General features: G+C 44.3%; 1 protein-coding gene and 1 pseudogene across 1 annotated transcript in view; one reads left to right on the top strand and one right to left on the bottom strand.

Moving 5' to 3' along the window:
- Positions 1-2438: 2438 nt before the first annotated feature.
- Positions 2439-27943, bottom strand: part of LOC133361624 (zinc finger protein 664-like) — a 346361-nt gene continuing 320856 nt past the window's right edge. Inside the window, exons 2-3 of the mRNA XM_061580603.1 lie at positions 8057-8142; positions 2439-4430 (exon numbers count right to left, since the gene is read on the bottom strand). Of these exons, the coding sequence (XP_061436587.1) occupies positions 3998-4324 (327 nt within the window). The 5' untranslated portion in view covers positions 4325-4430; positions 8057-8142 and the 3' untranslated portion in view covers positions 2439-3997. The remainder of the gene's footprint in view (positions 4431-8056; positions 8143-27943) is intronic.
- LOC133361584 (zinc finger protein 271-like) overlaps positions 8553-27943 on the top strand; it is a 44365-nt pseudogene continuing 24974 nt past the window's right edge.

Here is a 27943-nt window from a genome sequence, read left to right as displayed (position 1 = left end):
AGCTGGTGTGGTGTTTCATTCAGACGCTGTCGCCTCGACAGACCTGGTTTTCACCTGAGGACGGCTGCTTGCGTTGTGGCCGAAACGTCGTGAGAATTATTTTATTATGTTTTATTTTTATTATTTTATTACTTCCCTTCGACGTGACTTTACCGAAAGAACCAAGAAGATGGTTCCTCATCCAGTCCAATGATGTGGTTGATGCAGTGTGGATTTTACCGATACCGCCAGGATGTGCATGGATGGAGCATTCATCGGTCATGTGCTTAATGGTTTGGACTTCTCCAGTCGCAGTTGGGCGATTCTTTGAGCAGTCCTGATTTATATTCTTGCATTCTTGCTTATACAGTGATACCTCGGTTCACGAACTTAATTCGTGAACTGACTCTGGTCGCGAACCGAATTGGTCGTGAACCGAGGCACATTTTCCCATAGGGTTCAATGTAAATCCGGTTAATCCGTTCTGACCTTTTTTTTTGTTTTTGAAGCACAAAAATATGAAACAAATTACAATACACATTAGTACTGTACAGTATAGTAATGTATAAAGAGAGAACACTAACCTTGCTTGAGATGACTTCAGTAAGCACTCAAACGGGTGACCTGTACAATACAGTAAGTACAGTATTGTACAGTACAGTAGTACAGTGCAGTACTGTATGTGCTAAAAAGCACACCAAAAAGCTAAAAGTCACAGAAAGTGTCTTCACAGTACTCACAGTACTTCTTTCTGTGTCTCTTCTTCTCTCCACGATCTTCCTACAGGAAGTCACGACCATGTGACAGCCTGGAAATAGCATTAAAATGGCCGCGGCTCCTTTTCGTAAACCGAAGCGGAGTTCGTGAACCGGAGCATATTTTTATGAACTTTTCTGTTCGTGAACAGAAGCGTTCGTGAACCGAGGTATCACTGTATCTGAATTTTTCCACCTCAGGCTCTTTCTTCTCATAAAGGGGCAGCTGTTTTCCTTTTGAAGTCGCTTGGGCTGTTTGTTGTCCGGATGTGTTTACTACCGCCATGTTTCTGTTCACGTTTTGGGCAGCGTTCCCCACGCTCCCATCATGGGTTGGAAGTGTTACATTTTTTTCGCATCAGACTTGCAGTCTCTCTCAAAAAGGGGCGCTATGGCCTTTGAAATCGTGATCTATTGTGCACAGCTGTGCTTGCTGTCGCCATGTATCCAGTCCTCTCATCACTGGTCGGAAGTAAAAACATATTATTTTACACCTCTTATGGCTTGGTACCATACCACTTTCCGCAGTTTTGACTCTGCAAGTGACTCGAAGTACGTTTTGAGCAGCGTTCACAGATGTCACATCACGGTTTGGAATTCTTGCGTGGTATTTTATATATTAGGAGGAGACGCCCCCCTGCATACATAATTTACTACTCCCATGTGCTGTTAGCTACTGGAAGACACAGGCGGTTGGTGAGGCTCTGATCCCGTGGAATGCATATTATCTTGAGCTTGTGATTGACATATTTTGCATTGTACATCTTCTGAATGACTCTAGGTCTAATACTTTCATAATTATTATTTGGTTCGTGCTTGTTACCAAGGATATTCCGAGGGTTTTATCAAACTTTGTTCCCCGTCTGTATCGCTAGGGATCCGTGCTTCTTATTCTCAAGTAATATTTTGATATCCTGAGGTTGAAGATATAGCTAAGCATAGAACTTTATTGTTTTAATTAAAAAACCCTAGTCAGCTCATAATGATTAACTGCCCTTGGGTGGATTTAGCTGTCCAAGGGAGGTTCGTGACCCCTGCTGTTTCTGTCTTATGTCTGTTTTATTGTGGGTTGTTTCCTTTATGGCGGCCTTCTCTTGCAGTCAACTGGGGATTTCCCGTAGAATCTCATTAGACCCCCCATGGGTTGGCAGTTTTTTTACATTTCATGACTTCTCAAACAGGCTTGTGAGTAATTATCCTCCAGCTGTCTTTTGCGTGGCAAGGCAGGAGGCGGGGGAGGGGACTCGCACCCTTTCCATGCCCCAGTGCTACATCCCGATCAGAATTATTACCAAAAAAATAGGCAAAATCACTCCTAATATACAATTTTGGAAATGGCATATATACAACATGCTCTTCGAGTGAGAAGAGGTTCTCCTTTTTTCTGGAAACACGTGTTGAGATGTTAAAACACCAAACAAACTGAAACCTTTTACAAAGCATAATGTCTGCATTAACCACAATACTTGTGGTCAGAATGCAAAAAAAAACCATTCTGAGAATATATGCATTGTCTTTGAAACTGATTGGTCCACACAAGAGACAGCTTTCTTTTGAGCCTGGTCTCAGTGTTAGACCAGAGGACGCCAAAAGGCGTGCTCTTCGAGTGTTTGCGATGAGATATGATACACAACTCCAAGTTGCTGATGCGATTAAGCAAGTGTAGGACTCGTACTGACGCGACAGCTTCTTTGTCTTTCTCGTCTCTTTTATTAACACATATAATTCACATCTCCTCCGTCGTCATCACTCCATGTCTCTCCGTTCTCTCCAATGCACAACTCCCCATCAACATCACTCCATGTCTCTCCGTTCGCTCGCTCTGCTGCCTCCGCTGGCTCCGCTCGCTCTCTCTCCAGCTCGATCGCTCTTTATCTCCCTGCCGTCTCACTCCGCCGTAGCTTCTCTATCCAGGTCCCTTACTCCGCTGCTATCCGATATTGTGTTCTCTTTATCCGCTGCTACCATACTCTATCTTCTCTTGTCTACTCCTATCGCATCTATCTGCTACCGTATCTATACTCCCTGTTGCTCCGTCTCTGTCCCAGGCACCAACTCTAACTCCGACTCCAACACCAACTCCGACTCCAACACCAACTCCCGTATCTCTGCCACGCTCTCTGCCTTTATCCCCGAACCAATTAGCCCCAATTAATTATGTCATCTCCCGCCAGCCTCATGTGATGTTGTTGTCGTAGACACCCCGGCGCCTGTCTCAACCACTCACCCTCTCGACCAATCACCGATATCCGTCCTCAGTTACCCTTAACACCTGTGGCATCTCTTAATTACCTTACCCCTTAGTTGGCGCAACAACAACTTTATGGCGTGCCCCACTGTCCGTGTCCCCGGTTGCCCCCACTGTTCGCTGCATGTTCGTATCACAATCAAATGCGTGGCGCGTGTTATCTCAAGTCCTACACAAGCACCATATAAATGCTAATATTCATATTATTATAACATACTGAATGCTTGGGAGTTCATTGGCTCTCGATCCTAGTTAGAGATCTACCCAACCCACGGGTCCGCAAAAACTGACTGCTCTTACTCTGCAGGTTGAACCAAGGAATTGAGTGTTCAACTTTTAGTGATTTTCTTTAAAGGCCTGTGACAAAGGTGAATCTATTGGAGCTTCATTGTCTCAAGCTTATACATCTACAGGGTCTCCATTTTACTTTGTATTATCTAAGAAGTCCACCCACACCTCCACTTTCACAATTCTCCTCCTGCTTCATGTTGCCTCCATCGAAGTGAAGGTCCGAGTTGAATCTTCATCTTCACATTTCACCTTCACTTCTTTGCTCTTCACTGTCGCCTCTTCAAATTTCACCTTGATACATTTCATAGTGTCCAAACTAGAATTCACTTCTGGTTCTTTTTTTAGGAGGGATGGGCTCATTGCAGCACTTTGACTTTCACAAGTCGATTTCAGACTACACTCCTTGGGGATCTTATGATGCCTGTATGTTATCTGGTGTCGATGAAGCTGTGGTGACTGTGCAAACGCCTTTCCGCACAGAGTGCACTTGAAGAGTTTATCTCCTGTGTGTATTCTCTGGTGTATTTTAAAATAAAATTAACTTGAAAATGCCTTCCCACACATACTGCACTTGAAGGGTTTCTCTCCTGTGTGCGTTCTCTGGTGCATTTTAAGATTTGATGACTGTGAAAATGCCATCTCACACACACTGCACTTGAAGGGTTTATCTCCTGTGTGCATTCTCTGGTGGATCTGAAGACCTAAAGACCATGCAAATGCCTTCTCAGACAGTGCATTTGAAAGGTTTATCTCCTGTGGGTGTTCTCTGGTGTTCTTTAAGATGAGATGACAGTGCAAAGGGCTTCCCGCACAGAGTGCATCTGAATGGTTTCTCTCCCGTGTGTGTTCTCTGGTGTCTTTTAAGGGCAGACGGATCGGAAAATGCCTTCCCACACACACTACACGTGAAGGGTTTCTCTCCCGTGTGTGTTCTCTGGTGTATTTTAAGATGTGATGAATCTGCAAACGCCTTCCCGCAAAAGGGGCACCTGAAGGGTTTCTCTCCTGTTTGAGTTCTCTGGTGCTGTATCAAATTTCCAGTAGAATCCATTCCGTTTGCATACTGGTCTCATTGTTGTCTTTTTGTACCGAGCTGCGCTGAGTGCCTTTGCTCCATCAGACCAATTCTGCAGAGGAAGCGTCAGAAGAAGCGTCAGCTGCAGACAGAAAAACATATCCACACCATCTACGTCAGTATCGAGGCACAGAGGAATGAATATATGCACAGTCACACATGACTTACACGTCTAGATTTATTCATATATTCAAGATATTCCCAAATTCATCACATGGGCTGTGAAGGCACACAATGAGAGGGCAAATGGTTATAAATATGCCTGCAAGCCCTAGTATCTTCAAAATAAAGGTTAACTCAAAACACCAAAAACACAATTTCAGCTGTCTGGCAACAAAAAGAATAGTTATGAAAGCAAAATTCGGCTAACATACCAAAGGCTTAACATTGGAGCTTTCATGACTGCAGGAATTATTCTTTGGTTCTTTCGGTAAAGTCACGTATAAAGAAAAAATAATAAATTAAATAATAGCATACGACGTTTCGATTGCAACACAAGCAATCATCATCAGGTATAATGAAATAGCGACATAAAATCTAACCATAAAAATTTATAGACAGACATATAAGCAGACAGATATCACCAAGATACACAGAGCGGGCAACACTGGTACAGAGAGGGGTGATCGTCTCTGTGGGGTGGCTTTAAATAGACAGAGGGGGGGCGGAGGCAGAGAGAGGGAGGGGTTAGAGACAAAATTTACATGTCAATGAGTACAAAAAGAAGTGAGCAGGCTTAGGGAGAGAAAGAGACACACTAAAATTAAATAACCTAGCAAAGTATCGAAATGTTATGTAAAACGACACAGAGAGTCGGTCAACACACAATTAACGCATAGCCTGGTCGATTACGTATTTCAAAGATTGCTAAGTTAGAATTTAAGTATGAAAATTTCAAAGAAAGACAAAACATAAAAACAAGAGGGACAGAGACACACAGACAGAGCAGAACCTAAGAACGACAAAAAACTAGTGTAGACAGAAAAAATTACACTAAATAAACAGGCAGAGAGAGAGAATAAAAAACCCAGAGAGAGAAACAAGTAAACCCGTAAAAACAAAGTTTTTCACTCTAAATCCTTTATATGCGTGGCGGCTAGAGTTCTCTCGTCCTCTGGCTTGAGATGGCTGCAATCTATGGGTCAGATGATTGTCTGCCAGTATTAAGCAATTGGTAATTAAATATTTAATTAGTTTTCCCTAAACAGTGTAAAATTTTGGAAAAAAAATTTCACGAAAATTAATTGTCACACACAACGAGTCTGTGTGGAAAATGTCAGCTCGATTGGATCACGGGAAGTGGGTTAAAAAACGACCGAAAGATTTGCACGGTCCTAAGCAAGCAAGCAAGCACGCGAACTTAATATAAAGGATTTAAAAAAACGAGCAAAAGATTTGCACGGTCCTAAGCAAGCAAGTGAGCTTAATATAAAGGATTTAAAAATATATTCGCCTGTGGAGGACGCGGGGATCGATCCCGCGACCTTTAGCATGGGAAGCGAGGGCGCTACTAACTGCGCTACTCCACCACGGCCTGTGGAGGGGTTACGCTCTGGGCTCTTGCACTGTGATGTTCAGCCAAAGCCATGAATGCGTTCTATTTGAATATATGTAAAATAAAAAAAATTTGCCTAAAAAGTGTAAAATTTGGGGAATTTTTTTTCACGAACAATAATTGTCTGGCACAACGAGTCTGTGTGGAAAATGTCAGCTCGATTGGATCACGGGAAGTGGGTTAAAAAACGACCGAAAGATTTGCACGGTCCTAAGCAAGCAAGCAAGCACGCGAACTTAATATAAAGGATTTAAAAAGGTAAACTTGGAACTTCCCCATAGAAGTGGTTCAATCTTAACATTGGAGCTTTCGTGACTGCAGGAATTATTCTTTGGTTCTTTCGGTAAAGTCACGTAGAAAGAAAATTAATTAAATGATATAATACGACGTTTCGATTGCAACACAGGCAATCGTCATCAGGTAGAACAACCAGGCTATGCGTTAACTGTGTTAGCCGACTCTCTGCGTTGCATTGCATTACATTTCCAAAAATTTGCTAAGTTTGTTTTCTCAAACTGCCTATTTCTCTCTCTAGGTCCATTCACTCTTTCTCTCCCCCGGCTGCTTCGGGGTGGATTTTCACACAACTCTCTTTAAAATATACCAGACTTGCTGGGTCTTTCTCTCCCCCTGCAGCCGCGGGGTGGATTTCCACACAACTCTCTCATTGACATGATAATTTCTCTACTCCAGCAGACCCACCTCTCTCTCTGTCCCCCCCCCCCCTCTCTATTTCAGGCCACGACACAGAGGCATTGGGTCTCTGTGTGTCTATGTTGTGTGTCTCTCTCTGTGTGTCTGTGTTGTCTCTCTCTGCTTGTGTCTGTCTGTGTGTATCCGTGTCTGTGTTTTGTCTCTCTCTGAAATGTAGTTCTACCTGATGACGATTGCTTGTGTTGAAATCGAAACATCGTATTCTATTAAACACGTAGGCTTTCGCGACCAATAGTATTCATAATCAACGTTTTTGGGTTAGATCGCGTTATTTATAAATGTGTCATAACCCTCCACCACCCGACACGGCCAATCAGAAAAAAGTGTCATGTTGACAAAAGACAAATAGTTCAATGCTTTAGCCCACCGGTGTGTTGAAGCGTGAAACCACAACATTTACAATTTTTGAGTACGACGTTTCGCTGGTAATTGCATCCACCATTCTGACGAATTGCCCGATGATGCTGGATGCAATTAGCAGCGAAACGTCGTACTGAAAAATGTTAAATGTTGTGGTTTCATGCTTCAACACACCGGTGGGCTAAAGCAGTGAACTATTTGTCTTTTATCAACGTGACACTTTTTGCTGATTGGCCGTGTCGGGTGGTGGAGGATTACGACACATTTATAAATAACGCGATCTAACCCAAAAACGTTGATTCTGAATCGTATTCTATTATTTAATTTATTTTCTATGTGTCTTTACCGAAAGAACCAAAGAGTAATTCTTGCAGTCACTAAAGCTTAAAATCAAGTACAGTACTGTGTTCCAAATAAACGAAACCATTGAAATAAACACGGCAAAACCGTATACAAAAAATATTCCAAGACAAAAAATAGTATAAATCTATAAATGATACAAGGGGAAGACCTATTATATTTTGATACTGGCAAAGGAAGTCCCATGATGTAGCTGCTCACCCCGAGCTCTCATTGTTATGATAGTGCATTGTCTATGTGCTGTTCGCCTTTTGGCGTCCTCTGGTCTAACATTGTTTAAGACTATGCTCGAAAGAAAGCTGCCTCTGGTGGGGACCAGTTTCACAGACAATGCATAATACTGTCAGAGCATGTTTTTAATGCAGACATGATTCCTTGCTAAATGTTTCAGTTTGGTGTTTTAACATCTTAACACCTGTTTTGTTGCCAAAAAAGGGGGAAACCTCTTCTTATATTTTGATACTGGCAAAGGAGGTCCCATGAAGCAGATGAAGACAAATTTAACTTAAGCAGAGAATTAAAGCAAATGCAATCAGGCGATTGCAGGAGGCAAGGCACTACACGTTGTAATGTTCCAACCTGAACATCGATTTCATACTCGCTGCTACTCAATTGATATCCCTCCAAGAGAAAGAAGATGCGAGGCTCTACCTGGGTAAACAACAACAACAACAACCACCACCACAACAACAACCACCACCACAACAACAACTTCTCACCTCGGATCTCAGTGAGCGCGCGCGCGGTGCAGCAGCTTTCTGGTGTCTCGTGACGTCACGCGGCTGCACGAGGTGACATGACGTCACTTGCGGGGTTGACACACAATCCCCTCCCTCAACGATCGGCAGTAAAACTGAATAAATTATGTTAATGAGACGGACTCACGTCCAGTGATGAGGCGTGGATGTTGAGCCCGTCGCAATGAACTCGCGACGGTTTTTTATGAATAAATTATGTTAATGAACCACCAGTGACTGGGCGTAGCTGTGCCCAAATAAGGATCTTTACTGGAACGGAAATCGGCAGTGACCAACCAGACGTGACGTCACGCTCAAAAGCGCGGTGGAGGGGGGGTTTGGGGGTGGGGGTGAATATCTTGGTGACGTGACGTCACTAGCGAGGTTCACCTCCCCCAGGCGTCTCACATCGATGAGGTAATGCGAAGTTGTGACGTCAGAGATTTCTCCCTCTTTCTTGAAGAGACCCCTTGGGTGCGTGAGCTCAACAGCAACGTGGACACTATTGTGTGTGTCTACACGTAGTATTCTATGGGTCTCTTGGTAAAGCCAAGCAGATAGAAAAATAATAAAAATATCACGACGTTTTGAAGGCAACACAAGCGATCGTTTTCAGGTGTAAAAAAACAGCGAGAGAGCTTCTGTACCGTAAATGTAAGATCGGATGGCGCCCTGAGGCTGTGGCTTTACCGAAAGACCCATAGAATGTATTCCTGCAGTCACGACAGCTTTAAGTCAAGATGTATATAAACTTAAACTCTAAACCTGCTCTCTGACGTCACCACTGCATTACCTCATCGACGGGAGGGGGAGATGTGTCCCGCTAGTGACGTCATGTCACCGGCTGCTGTCGCGTGACGTCACGAGACACCAGGAAGCTGCCTATCCGCGCGCGCGCTCACTGAGATCCGAGGTGAGAAGTTGACATCGTTGTTGTTGTGGTTGTTGTGGTTGTTGATGCTTACCCAGGTAGAGCCTCGCTCCTTCTCTCTCTCGTCGGGATATCAATTGAGTAGCAGCGAGTATGGAATCCATGTCCAGGTTGGAACATTACAACGCGGGGCCTTGCCTCCTGCCCTCGCCTGATTGCATTTGCTTTAATTCTCTGTTTAAGTTTAATTCGTCTTCACTTGGCTCACTACTTTGAAACTTTTTTTTATATTAATACAGTTTTTGTTAACTTCACCAGGCATAGCCCACTTGAGCTATCCCGCTCTTTTTCAGAAGGAACCAGCCCACAATACAGTGGCTGAACGTGTGGAAATGTATATCGGTCAAATACTCTAAACGCGTGGTGATGCTGACTCTAAATGTGGAGTGAAAAACCGGAGGATCCGGAGGAAAATCCACTGCTTGTGCTGCAGTCGAAACGTCGTGAGAATTTTTATTGTTTTATATTTTTAGTATTTTATTATTTCCCTTCTACGTGACTTTACCGAAAGAACCAAGAATATGTGCGTATATTGTCACGGTTTTTTGGTTGTGTTATACAACCGCAGGGCTTGTTTGTTTCATAATGAGGGCAGCTTTTAAATTTGTTGCACTTGGAGAGCTTAAGGATAGACATTGTTGTATGTTTTGCCATCTGGTGGGTTTAATCGAATGAAGCTTCAATTTTGGCATACATGTCGACAGCAGTTTGACGAAGTAGGAAATTGTAGCCATAATCATCACCTTGCCAGAAAATCAGTCAACATTCAAGAGCATCGTAGGATCGGTGTTTCATTTCTGTGTAGGGTATTGTTCCTCAGTTGCAAGGCGATTTAAGCGGTACCCATGTTGACCATGTGAAGTTTAGTCGCCATGAATGACAACTTTGTTCAGTGGTACCTCGGTATCCGTCGTTAATTCGTTCCAGAAGTTAGGACTTATACCGAAAATGACGGAAACCAAACGATTTTTCCCATAAGAAATAAAGGGAAAGGAAATAATCCGTTTCAGAGTATAAGAAATGATATTTTATATGGCATATTATACATTAAAGGGGTTGTATAAAATAATTTAAACACTACTTATTACTAAAATGCATACATAAATTAAAATAAATGCATAAAGACTTTAAAATAAATGCATAAATAAATTGAAATAAAAATTAAATTTCACGACACTTTACCTTGCTGAGAGGAGTTGATAGCCTACGAGGATGGTGGTGATGAAGGGGAGGAGGAGATGTTATTTTTTGGAAGGAGAGTCCCCTTCCATTAAAACTTCAGGAAGTTGAAATTCTGGGGTTTTTTTCTCTTTTCTGTCTTTTTTATTGACTTGGACCTGGTTGAGGCTCACCAGGTTAGAGTTTTACTAAAAACCTGTCCATTGAAGTTTGTTTTTGCCTTCTAAGAATGTTCCTGAAATGTGACATTGTCTGGTCATTCCACACGATACTGTTACGGCTCGTTGACTGAGGAGCGGCGCTTTGTTTCGATCGTGAACGGGGATACGCGGGTACGCGGTAACTCATCCCGACCCATACAAGTTCTAGCAAGCGCGTTGTATCCCAAGCAAAACGTCGTATCCCAAGACATGTTTTTCTCGTCAAAACACGATGTATACCATATTCGACGTATTCCAAAGCGGTCGCATACCGAGGTATGACTGTCCTCTGAAGTCATCTTCTCCATGGCACACTTGAAACTGTGAACATAAGAGTGTGAACATGAGAGTGTTCCTTATGGAGCATGTTTTGCCACAGCAATAGGACTTGCATCTTGGTGTTGATGTATTTTTGCAATGCTGATGAGCCTGTCTAGAACTGTCAGACATGCAAGTAGATCTGTGGTAATGTAGGTTGGTCATTAGGTAGTGGCAGCAGACTGCCAATGCGATTATATACCTGGCCCAGCACTTTAAATGTGGGAAGTAGCCAGATGTCGGGATGAGTTGGTTGGTGCCAAAACATGTAATTTGGAAGCACGAGTTGTATCTTCTGTTGTTTCGGAATTGGTTTGCTTAGGTTGTGTTGGCAGGTATCAATACATGAATAGGCTCGGGATGGTCATTAATTGTAGGAAGCTGAACCATGGTACAGTTGCAGCATAGCCCTGGAGAGTCTCCTTTCCATGTCATTGCATGGCAATAGCTGCAAGAAGTAGACATGGAACCAATGGCAACTAATGAATCAGAAGTGTAAATGAAGTGAGGAATGTGGAAAAGAAAGACTTTTCCTTTTGGCTGCAGTGAAGGCACCTGGTTGTAGCCATTGTCGTGCTGTTTGCAAGCTGCCTTGCTTGTTGGTGGACTGGAGTTTGATTAGCTGTGGCAGCAGCCATTTGTGCTGTTGGTTTTCTATGTAGCTCCTTTGCTGTTGAGCAGTTGCATTCGCTGTATGTGCAGGCATAGCAGCATTGACAGCATGCCGTCCTACTTCTTGCTGTACTGGAGTTTTATAAGCTGAAGGTGCAGCCATCGCAGCACTGGCATCATGCCGTCCTGCTTTCTTTCCAGGAATTTTTTTAGCTGTAGGTGCAGCCATCGCAGCACTGGCAGCATGTCGTCTTGCGTCTTAGTGTTCAGGAGTGTCATTATCAATAGGTACAGCCATCGCAGCCCTGGCAACATGCTCTTCTTAGTGTTCAGGAGATTCATTAGCTGTAGGTGCAGCACAGGCAGCATGCTGTCTAACATTGTGTTCAGGAGTTTCATTAGCTCTAGGTGCAGCCATTGCAGCACTTATACAAATGGCACATTTTCCGCGATGAACATTATAGGTGGAGGGGATAATATTAATAGAAAAGAGTAAATAGTGAGTGTGAGTGGATGCTATATAGAGATTGTAATGTAAATGATAGTTGAATGTGTAATTGTTGTAGGAATGTGAATAAATTGCCACAAATGAACGAAGTAATTGTTTGTAGTCCTTGAAGTGGGTATTAATAGTGTGTGTACATATATAATTATTTTAACGCGAGTGCTTGGATTTGCATGCTTTTTATTCCTTACCAGGCGATGTAGGCTTGATGTATTTAGTCGTAGCTATTGTATAGCATCTATGTTGTGTAGAAGGAGGTAGGTAGTGTTGGTACATAGCTCTAAATATTTTAGAATAGTACATGTTTTTAAAATAAATACTAGCGGGAAGTACCCGGCGTTGCCCGGGTCTTAAAAATATTTCAAAACTATTCTTAAAAATCTAACAGCAGTGCGAAGTAACTGTGGTGGTACCTGCTATGATTACAGCAGTGCATACTGTAGTGGTACCTGCTTTCACTGCAGTAGTGCATACTCTGGTGGTACCTGCTATGATTACAGCAGTGCATACTGACTGTGGTGGTACCTGCTATGATTACAGCAGTGCATACCGACTGGTGGTACCTGCTATCACTACAGTAGTATATGCTGACTCTATATCAGTATTTATCGACTGTATAGCACAAAGTACTCACCTCCATCCCTTCTCTCGGGTTGCGAGGGGTTTCTTTGTCAAAATTACTTTGATCGATAACCATATTTTTTGTGTAGTCTTTTCCTGGACTACGTCCACGTACCCAAGAATGAAGTGTACTGCTACCTTCATATTTGTTCTGTGAATTAACGTCTGTGAGTTTCGCTGGTGTCGCGAGCACCGATTCCTTCTCCCTTACGAGGGTGTGAGGGCATTTTACCTCATCTATTAGAGATGGTTTCTGGCCCGTTTCCTTTCCGAATTTTTCCTCATTCCACAATCTCTGTCTGTCTGCGAGAAGGTATGAGTCCTGTCTTGCTATTTCTGTGATTTTTACATCGTTTTCATTTTTGTCACATTTTATCCAGTAGTTATATAGTTCCTCCCGATGTGTCTCAATGTCATCGATACAGCTCCCCTCCCATGTGTCTCTCTGCCTTGTCTGTTCTGTAGCAGACCGGCCTGTACGTTTTAATACGAGTTCCCAGTATTCCGCAATTCATTCAAAAAATCCTCCTAATCCTAGCATCTCATGTGGCATAAGCTACTCTGGAATTCCACTTCAGAGCGCATATAAAAACAATTGTATCACAGAATGTAGTCAGTTTGACTCGAGCTACTCTTGTATTTCGCCTCCGAGTGCGTATATAACTTTCTTGTCACAGAATGCAGTCACACCATTGGAACCTCATTTGCCAGTAAAAAATATGATAATTGGTTTTTAAATCCTTTATATTAAGTTCGCTTGCGTGCGTGCTTGCTTGCTTATGACCGTGCTAATTTTTCGGTCGTTTTTTAACCCACTTCCCGTGATCCAATCGAGCTGACATTTTCCACACAGACTCGTTGTGCGAGACAATTAATGTTCATGAAAAAAAATTCCCAAAATGTTACACTGTTTAGGGAAAACAAATTAAATATTTAATTACCAATTGCTTAATACTGGCAGACAATCATCTGACCCATAGGTGGCAGCCATCTCAAGCCAGAGGACGAGAAGACTCTAGCCGCCACGCATATAAAGGATTTAGAGTGAAAAACTTTGTTTTTACGGGTTTACTTGTTTACCCTTTTATCTGGCAACAAAACTGACACCTTTTTTACAAGGAGTCATGTTTGCATAGACCACACTACCTGCAGTCATAATGCGAACAAAAAACATAACTCTGAAAAATGTATGCACTGTTCCCATATCCCCTCCCTTTGATGCTGCATAATGCACGGGCATAAGTAGTACTAATCACATACCTGCATTTCCCATAAATATGCTAAATTCTTCTTGATATGCATATTCTTTTGTCAAGGCTCCCCCTTTCTTCCCCCCTTCCAACCCAGCTTATATACATGCTCCAAGCACGTGTGCTGTTTCATTCAGACGCTGTCGCCTCGACAGACCTGGTTTTCACCTGAGGACGGATACTTGCGTTGTGGCCGAAACGTCGTGAGAATTGTTTTATTATGTTTTATTTTTATTATTTTATTACTTCCCTTCTACGTGACTTTATCGAAAGAACCAAGAAGATGAATCCCTGCAGTCACGAAAGCTTTAAATCGAAATTTAAATGTGTGTGTGTGTTGTTCCTATGAATTTACAATAAATATGTAACTAATAAGCTTGTGCCGGAGGCCCCGGGGGGACAGGCGTCTATGACATCTCCTGGCCAAACCCCAATTGGTGGAGCCAGGAGATTGATTCTTCACCCTCGGGGCTCCTCCAGAAACAACGAAAAGCCACTACGGATGGCCACGTGAAATGTTCGAACGCTCACTGCGGAGGAGAGGCTGCCACTCCTTTGTCGGGAGCTGGACCGGTACCGCCTGGATCTCTGTGGTATTCAGGAGATCCGGTGGACTGGGTCTGGCTCCTGCCACCATGAGGGGTGGACAGTCCTCTACTTGGGGCAGGAGACTGCCAAACAACAGGGAGTGGCTCTTTTGAACAAAATAATGAAGGGGGCATGTGAGCGTGGCGGTGAGGTGTGGGAAGCGGTAAGCCCCAGAATACTTTGGGCTTGCCTTCAAATCAACCAGAGGCGAGGAATGGTGGTCGTGGTTACTTATGCCACCACCGAAGACGAACATCCGTGGAGGGATGCAGGCAAAGCCGATGAGTCGGGTGCCTTCATGACCTCCTGTCACAGGTGCTGGCTAAAGTGGCCACTCGGGACAGAGTCATCTTGTTGGGTGACGTCAATGCCCGAGTTGGTCATGATGCTGGCACCTGGTCTGGAGTGATTGGAAGACATGGGCCAGATCAGCTCAATAACAACGGTAGGAGGCTGCGAGATTGTTGTGCAGCCCATGGGCTTGTAATTACCAACACGCTCTTCTGGCGTCGGCGCATCCACACAACATCATGGATGCATGCCGGGTCCAAGCAAGAACATCTACTGGACTACATAGTGATGGACCAGCGGATGCGAGCCCATGTCCTTGACACCAGGACCTACCGTGGAGCTGATCTGCCCTCTGACCATCGACTAGTCATCTGTAGATGCGCCTGCCATTCTTCCACTCTGGTGGTGGGTGTACACCCAGGACCCCATTCCAACCTAAAGTGGCCTGGTCTCAGTTAGCTGATGAAAGTTGCAAGCGAGAATTTCATCATCGCTTGCAGCTGGGGTTGGCAAGGCAGCTGCTCGAAAAGGGGGGGGGGGTTCCGTTTGTTTGTGCTCCCAGTGAGTGGTTATATGAAGAAGAAAGAATTATTCTTAATATTGATAATGGAAAAAGGCCCATATATCCAACACATAGTCCCGTGCAGAGCCTCCGGCCTCGCCTAGATTGTCCAACTGGCCGAGGTGGCACTTTCACAGGCTGGGGCTGGGCTGCTACCTCTGACCCCCCCGAGACACGATGGGCCGCTCTGCAGTAATATCTACGGCCTATAGTGGTAGCAACTAGCGACTGTATAGTGGTAATAACTGCACGCATCGGGGTGGGGGGGACATCACACAGTGAAGAATTTACCTGAGCGTTTAGTGTATTTTTATAGCATTTTTTACGCGAAAGAAAATGTCCCCCTCACTCCCACCAAAGGCGCGTGAGTTGATATGGTCGTGCGTGCGTGATAAATAAAAGGTCTACTGCCTATAGTGCTAGCATCTAGCGACTATATATTAGTAACTGCACACATCGGGGTGGGGGGGACATGACACAGTGAATAATTTACGTCAGCGTTTAGTGTATTTTTATAGCATGTTTAACGCGAAAGAAAATGTCCCCCTCACTCCCACCGAAGGCATGCGACTTGGCATGGGCCGTTCCCCCCACCAAAGACGCGTGAGTTCGTATGGTCGTCCATGCATCATAAATAAATAAAGTGGAAGCGCACAAAAATCGCACGAAATCGCTAATTAAACTTAATTTAAAGTTGATGGATGTGAAAAAGGAATAGCGCTTGCTGACCGTGGGCTTACGGCGTGGTACCTAGCTTTTTTTTACTTAAACCCACCATTGGAGAGCCAAGCGTGTGACCACACACAAACCCACACACAAACCAGAAACCCCGCCACAATTTTTTACTTTATATATATAGATATATTGCAGTGTGTTAGAGGTGAGCCGTGCACGTGCAGAGAGGACAGTAAGGAGCCAGAAGTGGATGAATTTGGCGGTAAAAACGCAGGGCTGATAATAGGGAAGGATAATGTGGTAAATATGAGAACAAATATAGCAGTGCGGTGGAGACACTTATGTTATGGTGAGTGAGTGTAATTGTAGTATATGAAATGTCATAATGTGTTTGCATGTGTGGCAAACCGGAAGTAGCGAGTGCCCCGGGCTTTAACACATGGCAAGAGAAAGAAAGAGAGGTGGGGAGGTGAGGAGCGGGGGGTGCAGGTGGTACAGGTGTTGAAGGTGAGCAGGTAAGCTAAAAATTGTGCAAAAAACGAAAAACACACACTCACTCATGAGTACGCATGGAAAGTTTGGGGGGTGTTGGCGCAATTTGGTTCACTAAAAAATCTACACAAGCACAAAGTCTGCTTTATCTTTATAGATTCATACTTTTTTTGTCTTGGAATAATTTTAGAATACGGTTTCTGTTGATTTCAATTGTTTAGTTTATTTTTGGAATACAGTACAGTACTTTAATTGTGAACATTTACCTACCGCTTAAGTATTGAATATCGCAATTTGAGCTTTCGCACGGCAATTTCCAAGAACGTGTGTAGTGTACTAATTCACAGACAATAGTAGGAGGTTCTCTCTCTTTTATTCCAGCCTTCACAGCCATAGGGGATAACTACATACCGGGTCGGGACTGCCAACATGCTTCCAGACCCACAGCGTGAAGAGGGCGAAGATTACGACGACGGCAGCACGTCGAGTTCCACTCCAGAGTGCAGCAGCCCTGACCTGTGAGTCGGAGCTCACCTTTTATCCTCCCCAGTGTGGCCAGGCTCCTCCCTCGGCCCCGAACCCTTCTGGATCCCCCAGAAGGCTCCGTGCCTTGCCCATAGATCCAACTGGTAGAACGGGCTGCTACCCCAATCCCATTGTCTACAGTGACTCATTCAATGTTACTACATCACTTCCCCTTGAAAAAAAACAGTTGCCCCGGCTGACCTCCATACGTCGCGTAGCGGGATGACGAACACAACAATATCCACGCAACATTCGCAATGCATGGCAACAATCCAGCCCCCAAAATAACAGCAACCCAACGACGAGGAGGGGCGGTCATCTGAACCGAACTCTCTTGAAATTAATGGGTCCTTGTCGCTGGCCCAATGGGCGCGCTCCCCCCCGGGACGAAGATGGAGAGAAAGAAGTGGGTGGCGGTTGTACCGTCCACCCCGGTCCGCCTGTGGGCGGCACCACCGGCGGTTGGAGGAACAGAGTCTCGCAGAGGCGCAACCTCCGTAAACGTACGTCCGTCCCTGTCGGACACATCACATACCTGGCCATCAGATGGTGGAGATGAATTCCCCTCATCAGGTGGAAAATATGGTTTCAATCGTGATGGGTGCACATTCCAACGCCTGCGACCAACCTGGATCCGTACACACTGTGGCCTCCTCACCTAAATTACCTCCACCGGGCCCTGCCATGGCCAATGTAATTTAGGAAAGGTGCCCACAGGCACCTTGGGGCAATGCAGCCATGCCCTCTCCCCAGGTTTACATGATTTCCCCAATTCTTTAAGTCCAGCCAGTTTTTCATTTGCAGCCTGCCGTTTGGTCGAATTTCCACGGGACTCCTCCTGTGCTTCCGTCAAACCGCTTTAAGGTGAGGCTTATCAGTCCCGACACAGCGACTCTCTTCTTGCTTGGCTCAATATTTAACTGGGCTTCCATGGCGGGGTCGCATTCTCTCACGTTCATGAAAAAAACGGGGAGAATCCGATCGAGGCATGAGGGGCCATCCCCTCAAGAACTCCCCGAACGTGTAGGTCCCAATTGGACTGCCTCGTTGACTTGTTGGCACAACATGGATGTAAGTGTCCGATGTAAATGCTCTAACATCCTGTCAGTCTGGGGATGGTAGGGCAAAGTTCGAATTTTCTTCATACCCAACAAATCACATACCTCTTGCAACAATTTTAAAGAAAAAATTTGGCCCTGGTCTGTAAGGAGATGTTCCGGGGCCTCCTTATCCAATACATAACCATGCAGGAACGCGTCCGTAATGGACTGATGCGGTAGGGGCCATGCCACCGGCCACCGTGACAGGCACTCTACTCCTACCAGCAAGAATGTATTTCCCCTCGGAGTGGTAGGAAATGGCCCAAGGATGTCGAGAGCAACAAGCTCATTTACACGGGACACCCCAGTGGAATGCAGCGGTGGTCGGGTCAGTCTCAGTGGGGGCTTCCGGCGGGCACATTCTACACATCTCTTAAGCATGTTGTGAACGACCTCCGCCATCCCAGGCCAAAAGAAGTCGCGCTTCAATGTAGACAACGTTTTCTGCATCCCTAGGTGCATCAATCGCACATGGTCAGCTCTCGTTAATCTACCCCGCAGAGCAGTTGGCACCACGATACAGTACCGCTGTACCTCCATATCCTAGCGCATAAGAGTGTGCTCCTAATCTCAGCTCGTTACCTGTATAAAAGACACCTGGGAGCCAGAAATCTTTCTGATTGAGAGAGGGTCAAATACTTATTTCCCTCATTAAAATGCGTTTTTCTGGATTTGTTGTTGTTATTCTGTCTCTCACTGTTCAAATAAATCTACCACTAAAATTATAGACTGATCATTTCATTGTCAGTGGGCAAACGTACAAAATCAGCAGGGGATCAAATACTTTTTTCCCTCACTGTACGTGACTTTACCGAAAGAACCAAAGAATATGGATCCTTGCAGTCACGAAAAAATCTAATCTAGAAACTAGATCTCTGCATTCTTTATTTAATTAAGGCCTATAGTACCATAAAGAGGCTTGGGGCTTTGGGTTATTTGTTTTCAAATCTATGCCTCTGCTCACATTATTTTGAGGATTTGTATGATTTTGGGCAGGACGGTCTAAACCTGCGTGGCCAGGAGTCGGAGCCATTTCCTGTTCTACTTGGCTTGTGACAGAAATTAACTTTGGCCCCCCTGCATTACATTACATAGCATCTTCAATAACTATGTAGTTTGAGAAGCTAACAATCGTCATATAAAAACCATTGCATTCGTTACGGTTACAATGATATGCTAATCGATGCCTGGTTATAGTTAAACGATCGTTCCCTGCTGGTCAGCCATGTGACATCTGCTGATTATTTGGTAATGGCGACTCAATTCCATCATGAAATGGGGCCTTGCAAATGTTACACAAAAATATATCACCTGCTTGGGAATTTCATGTCATACAACACTGCACCTGCTCAACTCTCCATGAATGATCAGGCAGTTCTACAAGAGGTGGAGGAGCTCCCATACCTGGTTAATGTGTTCACGACCAGCTCTGATTTGGCAGCCAAAGTCTCACTTAAAATTAATTGAGCAGCATTCTTTCATTAGACTGTAACACTGTGTGGAAGCTGCCTGGACCTTTGCTCCATACAAAGCTGTGTGTCCATCGCCAAGGTCTAGTCCGTATGAGACCAATTTAAGGCCACATACATGGCCTTAAATTGCACCTATCATGGCATTAGCACTGATAAGGTTACTTCCAATTCTTCATGAATGCTGTTTTTTTTCTTTGGTTTTTTCGGTAAAGTCACGTATAAAAATAAAATAATAAATTAAATAATAGCATACGACGTTTCGATTGCAACACAAGCAATCATCATCAGGTATAATGAAATAGCGACATAGAATATAACCAGAAAACTATAGACAGACATATAAGCAGACAGATATCACCAAGATACATAGAGAGAGCAACCCAGGTACAGAGAGAGGTGATCGTCTCTGTGGGGTGGCCTTAAATAGACAGAGGGGGGCGGAGGCAGAGAGAGGGAGGGGGTAGGGAAAACATTTACATGTTAATGAGTACGAAGGGAGGGGAGTAAGGTAAGCAGGCTTAGAGGGATACAGAACACACTAAATTAAATAACCTAGCAAAGTATCGAAATGTTATGTAAAACGACACAGAGAGTCGGTCAACACACAATTAATGCATTGCCTGGTCGATTACGTATTTCAAAGATTGCTAAGTTAGAATTTAAGTGTGAAAATTCCAAAGAAAGACAAAACATAAAAAAGAGGAACGGAGACACACAGACAGAGCAGAACCTAAGAACGATACAAAACGAGTGTAGACAGAGAAAATTACACTAAATATACAGGCAGAGAGAGAGAACAAGAAACCCAGAGAGAGAGAAAAAGGTAAACTTGGAACTTCCCCGTAGAAGTGGTTCAATCTTAATTTTGGAGCTTTCGTGACTGCAGGAATTATTCTTTGGTTTTTTCGGTAAAGTCACGTATAAAAATAAAATAATAAATTAAATAATATCAAAGAATAATTCCTGCAGTCACGAAAGCTCCAAAATTAAGATTGCTGTTTTTTTGTTTATGTAATATGTTATTGATCCATGTGAAATGTATGTGTATTAAAGAGTTTATTTATGTGGGGAGCTGTGGTGCAGTTATTTCACTGCATTATGAATTCAACAAATAGAATTAGAGTTTGATTATCGCCAACAGCAAACACGATTGATAAGTGAAAGCTGAACTTATTGTGGGTCTCTGCTATGTTTATTGATCTTAAATTAATTATATGGTGAAGTGAGGAAGCATTAATACTGAGCAGATGAATGTGGCCAGGCATGGTTCTGGACACACAACCACCTTTTTACCATGCCAGTGTGTGACAGTGTCAAGTTTGTATTTTCAGTAAAGTGTATTTACTCTATTGAACATTGAGGTTAAATCAAAATAATAGTTTATTTTAGTTTTCCTCTGGAACTTTTTTGTAACAATGGAAACAGGAAACTAACACAACACATATGCAGCTGAAGTTACATCTGTTCATCCCAGCATTCAAGCAAATCTTCACACCTCTAAGTTACGATTGAACATTAATTTATGCATTTCTGCAGAATACAAATAGTATTATTTTCAACACCCTTCGCGATGTTCGCTGAATTTTTCTTAAAAATCCCTTTTGTAGTTAGACAGCCTAAATTGTGTCCTTGGAGTTTTGGGTAAACATTCATTTTGAAGATACTTGGGCTTCCGGGCATGTGTCTTACCACTTTCCCTCAAATTGTGTGTCTTAACACCCCGTGTGGTGAATTGGGGAATCTTTTTCACTATTTCATGAATATATGAATAAGTGTAGACGTGTAATTCATGTGTGACTGTGTATGTATTAATTCCTCTTGCCTTGATACTGACGTAGATGGTGTGGATATGTTTTTCTGTCTGCAGCTGACGCTTCCTCTGATGCTTCCTCTGCAGAATTGGTCTGATGGAGCAAATGCGCTCGGCGCAGCTCGGTATGAAAAGGAAACATTGCGACCAGTATGCATCCAGCACGGATCGTACTGGAAATTTGACACAGCACCAGAGAACTCACACAAGAGAGAAACCAATCAAGTGCACTGTGTGTGAGAAGACATTTGCACGGCCATCAGTTTTTCAGAGCCACCAGAGAATACACACAGGAGAGAAACCCTTCAAGTGCACTGTGTGTGAGAAGGCATTTGCATGGTCATCAAATCTTAAAAAACACCAGAGAACACACACAGAGAAACCTTTCATGTGCACTGTGTGTGAGAAGGCATTTGCACAGTCATCAGATCTTCAACAACACCAAAGAACACACACAGGAGATAAACCTTTCCAGTGCAGTTTGTGTGAGAAGGCATTTTCAATTTCGTTTTATCTTAAAATACACCAGAGAACACACACAGGAGAGAAACCCTTCAGGTGCACTCTGTGCGGTAAGGCATTTGCACAGTCACCACACCTTCAGATCCACCAGAGAACACACACAGGAGAGAAACCCTTCAAGTGCACTCTGTGCGGGAAGGCGTTTGCACAGTCACCACACCTTCAGAGCCACCAGAAAACCCACACAGGAGAGAAATCCTTTAAGTGCACTGTGTGTGAGAAGGCATTTGCATGGTCATCAGGTCTTCATCGACACCAGAGAACACATCAGAAGATCCCCAAGGAGTGGAGTCTGACATCGACTTGTGAAAGTCGAAGTGCTGCAATGAGCCCATCCCTCCTAATAAAAGAACCAGAAGTAAATTCCAGCTTGGACACAATGAAATGTATAAGGGTGAAATTTGAAGAGGCGAAGGTGAAATGTGAAGAGGCAACAGTGAAGGTAAAATGTGAAGATGAACATTCAACTCCAAAATCGGACCTTCACATCGATGGAGGCAACGTGAAGCAGGAGGATAATTCTGACTGTGAGGCAGAGCGTGGCAACTCCCAGGAGTTTGTGGAAGTGGAGGTGTGGGTGGACTTCTTAGACAATACAAAGTCAAATGGAGAACCTGTAGATGTGTAAGCTTGAGACAATGAAGCCTCAATCGATTCACCTTTGTCACAGGCCTTTAATGAAAGAATGTGAAGTTGAACACTCAATTCCTAGGTTCAACCTGCAGAGTAAGAGTGGCCAGTATATGTCGACCTGTGGGTTGGGTAGATCTCTAACCAGGCACCATTGCCAATAAGCTCCCAAGCATTCGCTATGTTATTAATATTACCATTTATATGGTGCTTGCTTAATTGCCTGAGCAACTCAGTTTTGTATCATATCTCATCACAAACACTCGAACATGTTTTTTCCAAAAAATTATATTAACAGTGATTTTGCCTATTGTTTTCATAATTTAGATATGGATATCGCACTGGGGCAAGGAAAGGGTGAGTCACACCCCCCTGCCTACCCCCTTGCCACACAATCCAGCTGGAGGATAATTGTTCACAAACCTGCTTGGGAAGTTGTAAAAACCCGGCAAACACAAGGGGGGGTGGGGCTAATGAGATTCTTCGGGAAATCCCCAGTTGACTTAAAGAGAAGGCCGCCATAAAGGAAACAACCCACAATAAAACAAACATAAGATGGAAATAGCAGCGGTCACAAACCTCCTTTGGACAGCGAAAATCCACCCAAGGGCAGTTAATCATTATGCACTGACTTGGGTTTTTAAAATACAACAGTAAGGTTCGAATCTTAGCTATATCTTCAATCTCAGGATATAAAAATATGACTTGACAATAAGAAGCACAGATCCCTGGCGATACAGACGGAACAAAGGTTAATAAACCCTCGGAATATCCTTGGTAACAACTATGGTATACCATATCTTGGTTAAGCATGAACCAAATAATAATTATGAAAGTATTAGACCTAGGGTCATTCAGAAGAGATACAATGCGAAATGTGTCAATCACACACGACCAAGATAATATGTATTCGACGGGATCAGAGCCTCACCAACCGCCTTTGTCTTCCAGTAGCTAACAGCACATGGTAGCAGTTAATTATGTATGCAGGGGGGTGGCTCCTAATATATCAAATACCATGCAAGAATTACAAAACGCAACGTGAGTGCTGTGAATGCTGCTCCAAATGTACTTTTAGTCGCTTGCACAGTCAAAACTGCAGAAAGTGGTACGGTATCAAACTATAAGAGGTGTAAAATATATGTTTTACTTCCAACCCATGATGAGCAGATGGAAAACATGGCGACAGCGAGCAAACCCATGCACAATAGGTCACGATTTCAAAGGCCACAGCGCCCCTTTTTGAGAGAGTCTGCAAGTCTGATGCGAAAAAAATGTAACACTTCCAACCCGTGATGGGAGCGTGGGGAACGCTGCCCAAAACGTGAACAGAAACATGGCGGTAATAAAGACATCCAGACAACAAACAGCTCAAGCGACTTCAAAAAGAAAACAGCTTCCCATTTGTGAGAAGAAAGAGCCCGAGGTGGAAAATGTATATATAAGCAAGAACAACTGCGACTGTGGAGAAATCCAAACCATCAAACGCATCACCGATGAATGCTCCATCCATGCACATCCTGGCGGTATCGCTGAAATCCACACTGTCAACCACATCATTGGACTAGATGAGGAACTTTGCATTCATTTGACGATCATTAAAAACAAAAACTTGCTTTTCACAATACCATACGAAAGCAGTACTGCAAGTGTCAGGCTCTGGGGATTGCCCTCGTTACTGGCAAATTAATAGGGAGCTCTGTATTGGCATAACCCACGTTTTACGAGAGGTTTTTTTTGCGTCATATGGTCGCTCTGTACAGCCAACACTTACGATCATAGAGGGACAATCGTTTCGAGAGCGCTCCGATCAAAGTCAACCCTTCGAGGGAAAACTGGTGCAACCACTATTCGTGAGAGTGCCCATTTAAATCGCTACCCACATGCGAAGTTTAGTTGAGGGTTGGATCAGAGACTGACACAGAATGATATAACTTGATCTATAGCATGTCCTATATGCAGCACGAGTCATACAGACAATTGGAAGAGGACTCTCTTGAAGAGGAGGGGGGGAGAAGACAGGTGATGTCTCTCCAAGTCGCCCCACAGTCTACAATGATCAGCAGTGTCTGGTGCCAAGGGGAGGGACGCGCAGCAACCAGCGAACAAGCTGCGAGCGGTGTCTGGCGACAGGATGATCGCGCACATCAATGCAGATGGAGCCGGACCTATCATCCCTGCCAGCACGGGCACCGCCGACAGCGTGACCAGCGTGCTGACTCGGCAACCACCCCAGCGATGGAGAGAGACTGACGAAGCAGCCGAGACCACCGTGTGTTCGACACACACAGACCCAGCGCTCCTCCTGGGGACCTCAGGCGTTTTCGGTACAAGGAACGCTGCACCTCGGAAGCTGCTAACTCAACAGTTAGCAAGAATACAACACACACCCACACACATAACATGTATATTAGAACTAATAAGATTATTCCAAAAAGTTATCTTCGTGTTTTTCTAAAAGGGTTGCCATCACAAGGTGGTGCGTTAACTATTAGTTGATCGTGAAAAGCATTGTGCTGTCCCTTGAGTTACATTTTAGTCATTTGTTTTCGTTAATTGCATAACTTACTAATGAATTAATCGTCAACTTTTGGCATTGGGCACATGTTTCTTTAGCACGTTTCGTATGAATATTGTAATTTTTAAAGGACTTTAAAAGGGTAATACACCCTAGGCAACAAAGCCGACCATAATTTGCATAATTGCATAAATGTACATATTTCCATAAATGAGCGCACTTTCATAAAATGCATTTTTTTCAAGACTATACAACAAGCACCCCCAAGTGACAGCTGCCCCTGTGTGGCATAAGGTGGCCCTGCACCAGCCTGCATGTGGGCATGAGTCTGTCAGTAGGGGGCAATGATTGATGTGTAATCTCACTTGTGTAATTTGTGGGTAATGTTTCGAATTTGCCAAATTTTTACCACAACGACAGCATGCAATCGCTTACGCGTTTTAATGACCCAATAGTATGATTTACAATCGATAAACTGTTTAGCAGACGGTGCATATTTGTAATTAATGTTCCTGGACTAACCAGGGATGCCTGTCGGATTTGAGCCTTGAACCTCCGCAACAAAAAGAGTGCACTACCACTTGGCTTTCCTCAATCTGAGTGCTGCAGGTGTAAGCCTCATCCGACAGAGATCAACTTGTAAATATTATATAACATGATGAAGTACATTTCAGTGCAGTAATTACATTGTCAATATGCCTATCGATAATTTAGATTTATAATTTAATTATTACTTGTCTGATTTTGTGCGTACATTTAACATTTTGTCTATAAGGTCAAACATGGAATACGTGATTGTAGGAGAAAGTGTGTGTTTTGGAAGTAACCTATACAGATAACTCACGTGAGAGCTGTTGTTCTTGTGATATGGGTCAACTGGTATTTTCGTGATTGAGGAAGCATCTGCCTCTGGAAAAAGTCATTGTGTTTGAAATAAGGAACATTCGCACCATTCATCAGCATACAACTTAAGTTACGTTTCGGAGATACATTCTTCACAACACGAATTATAATTTTGTATTACGTGTTTTTTTGATTTTCTCGAACTAAGACTAGGAATGCTCCTTGCTGATTAACATCTAGATGTTCATAACCATTGGTTGAAGCAAGCCTGACTGCTGTTCAGACATTTTACACCAATACCGGTCCACAGGTGGCTTGCGCTGAATCAATGATGCACTCCCAGAAGACTGCTATTTATAGTTTGTGTAAAACATTTATTTGTTTCGTGGAGAGACCGATAAATGAAAGAAACGTCGTGTCAGCTGATCTGTTTCATAGCAAGGAGGTAATTTTAAGACCACATTTGAAATGCATAATGGATTTTTGTTACCGATTTGTGTTCTAGCCTAGGTTTTATTGAATTTGAATATCTAGACTTAAAGCTTTCATGACTGCAGAAATTCATACTCTGTGGGTCTTTCGCTAAAGTCACGAAATATATATATATCTCCTGCCTCAGCAGTTCGCCTGCTGTTTTTTTTTCACCTGAAGACGATTGCTCATGTTGCGATCGAAACGTCATGATTTTTTATTATTTTTTTATCTACGTGACTTTACCAAAAGACCCAAAGAGTACTTTAATATCTGTTTAAATGACTGTCCATCTATCCCACTGCTTACCACATGTTTACTTAAATATGTTAAAGCCTCCTCCTGAAGACGTCACCAAAGTCACGAGTGGGTGAAGTCAGCACCTCCCTATCTGGTTTCTGACCTCACCAAGAGCAGAACTCCCCAAGAGCAGAACTTCCCTCATCCACGGGATGTGATGACTGTGCACTGAGTCTTGGAATTAATTTGCATGGTCATCAAATCTTGACCGACAACAGAGAACATGTGGGGGTCGCTAGCCCCCGAGATCCCTCCCTCGATAATGCTAACGGCCGGGCTAGCATCATCAATCGCCCCCCCGCTGCTAAGTTCCTCACCTATGGCGGGGGAGCCGTCGCCCGCGGATTCCCCTCCACCGCGGGTCCGCGTAATGGGCATGGTTAATTACCGATTAGTATTCTGCCCCTCTCTACTACGATACTTCCCTTTCCTAATCGCGCGCCTGCAACCCACGCGGAGCGAACGCACGCACGCCCACACACACGCCGCTCCGCGCACTCCAACTCAACTCACGTTATACTCGCGCACCTGTATCACACACGGAGTGAACACACGCGACACCCACTCTCGCACCGCTCTGCGCAGCGCTCCCCCGAGGCGAGCCGCAGCACTACAGAATCACTGCGTACCCACGCGCAACCCGCGCGCTCAGCTCCGCGCAGCGCTCACTCACGTGGCGAACCACTGTGCACACAGCGCACCCACACGCTCACACTGCACGACAAGATCACGCGAGACCACGCTTCGCTATTAATGATTTATTATAGGCCACCTGCGAATTGATGTTGAATCAGTGAGTCGACGAGGCTGGCCTATTCCACTAAACCTGTACCTATTCCCTATTTATCAGGTTACGATACCCTACTTCACCTCCCCACTCACTGTTTGGTGCCCGCGGAGGTTCGCTGCTCTCTGCGCTAACAGCGTACCTCGATGCGTCGCACGGACGTCCGGGTCGCTGGCTGGAACCCCTGCTGGTCCGCTGGCCTGGAGAGAAGGGGCGATTTCCCCTCTCCGCTCCTCTATTTATCCTCCCTACCTCAAAGGGGATGCTGCGCTAAACAATCGGCTCGTGCACCCCAAGCCCGTGCACGGCGGTTCCCCGGGCGCTGTTGATATGCTAATCAGTGTGCTGCGTGCAAGGCGTAAATCCTAATTAATCCCTTACCCTCCCTAACAATGGGGCCTGCGCGCTCAAGCGCAATTATCCCAACCCTCCATGACTATGCGCAACAGCCCCTGTGAGCCCGCTATTCATGCTGTCCCGTGCCTCCCCTGCTTGCCCCGTCGACTCGTGGGGGTGTGTGTGGGGGGAAATGCACCTCAACCGCGGTGGCCGAATGCCCCACGCCGCGACCACACCATATTAAGGCCGGCCGCAGCGCCGCGGTGCCACGTAGCACGGGGAGGTCATCCAATTCCCTGATCGCCGGAAACCGTGAGAATTAATCCCG

Source organism: Lethenteron reissneri, unplaced genomic scaffold, assembly GCF_015708825.2.
Source record: "Lethenteron reissneri isolate LAM-NWPU_2019-01 unplaced genomic scaffold, ASM1570882v1 scaffold_115, whole genome shotgun sequence".
Classification (NCBI taxonomy): domain Eukaryota; kingdom Metazoa; phylum Chordata; class Hyperoartia; order Petromyzontiformes; family Petromyzontidae; genus Lethenteron; species Lethenteron reissneri.
The sequence above is the reverse complement of the archived record's forward strand: the minus strand, read 5'-3'. Positions and strand labels throughout refer to the sequence as shown.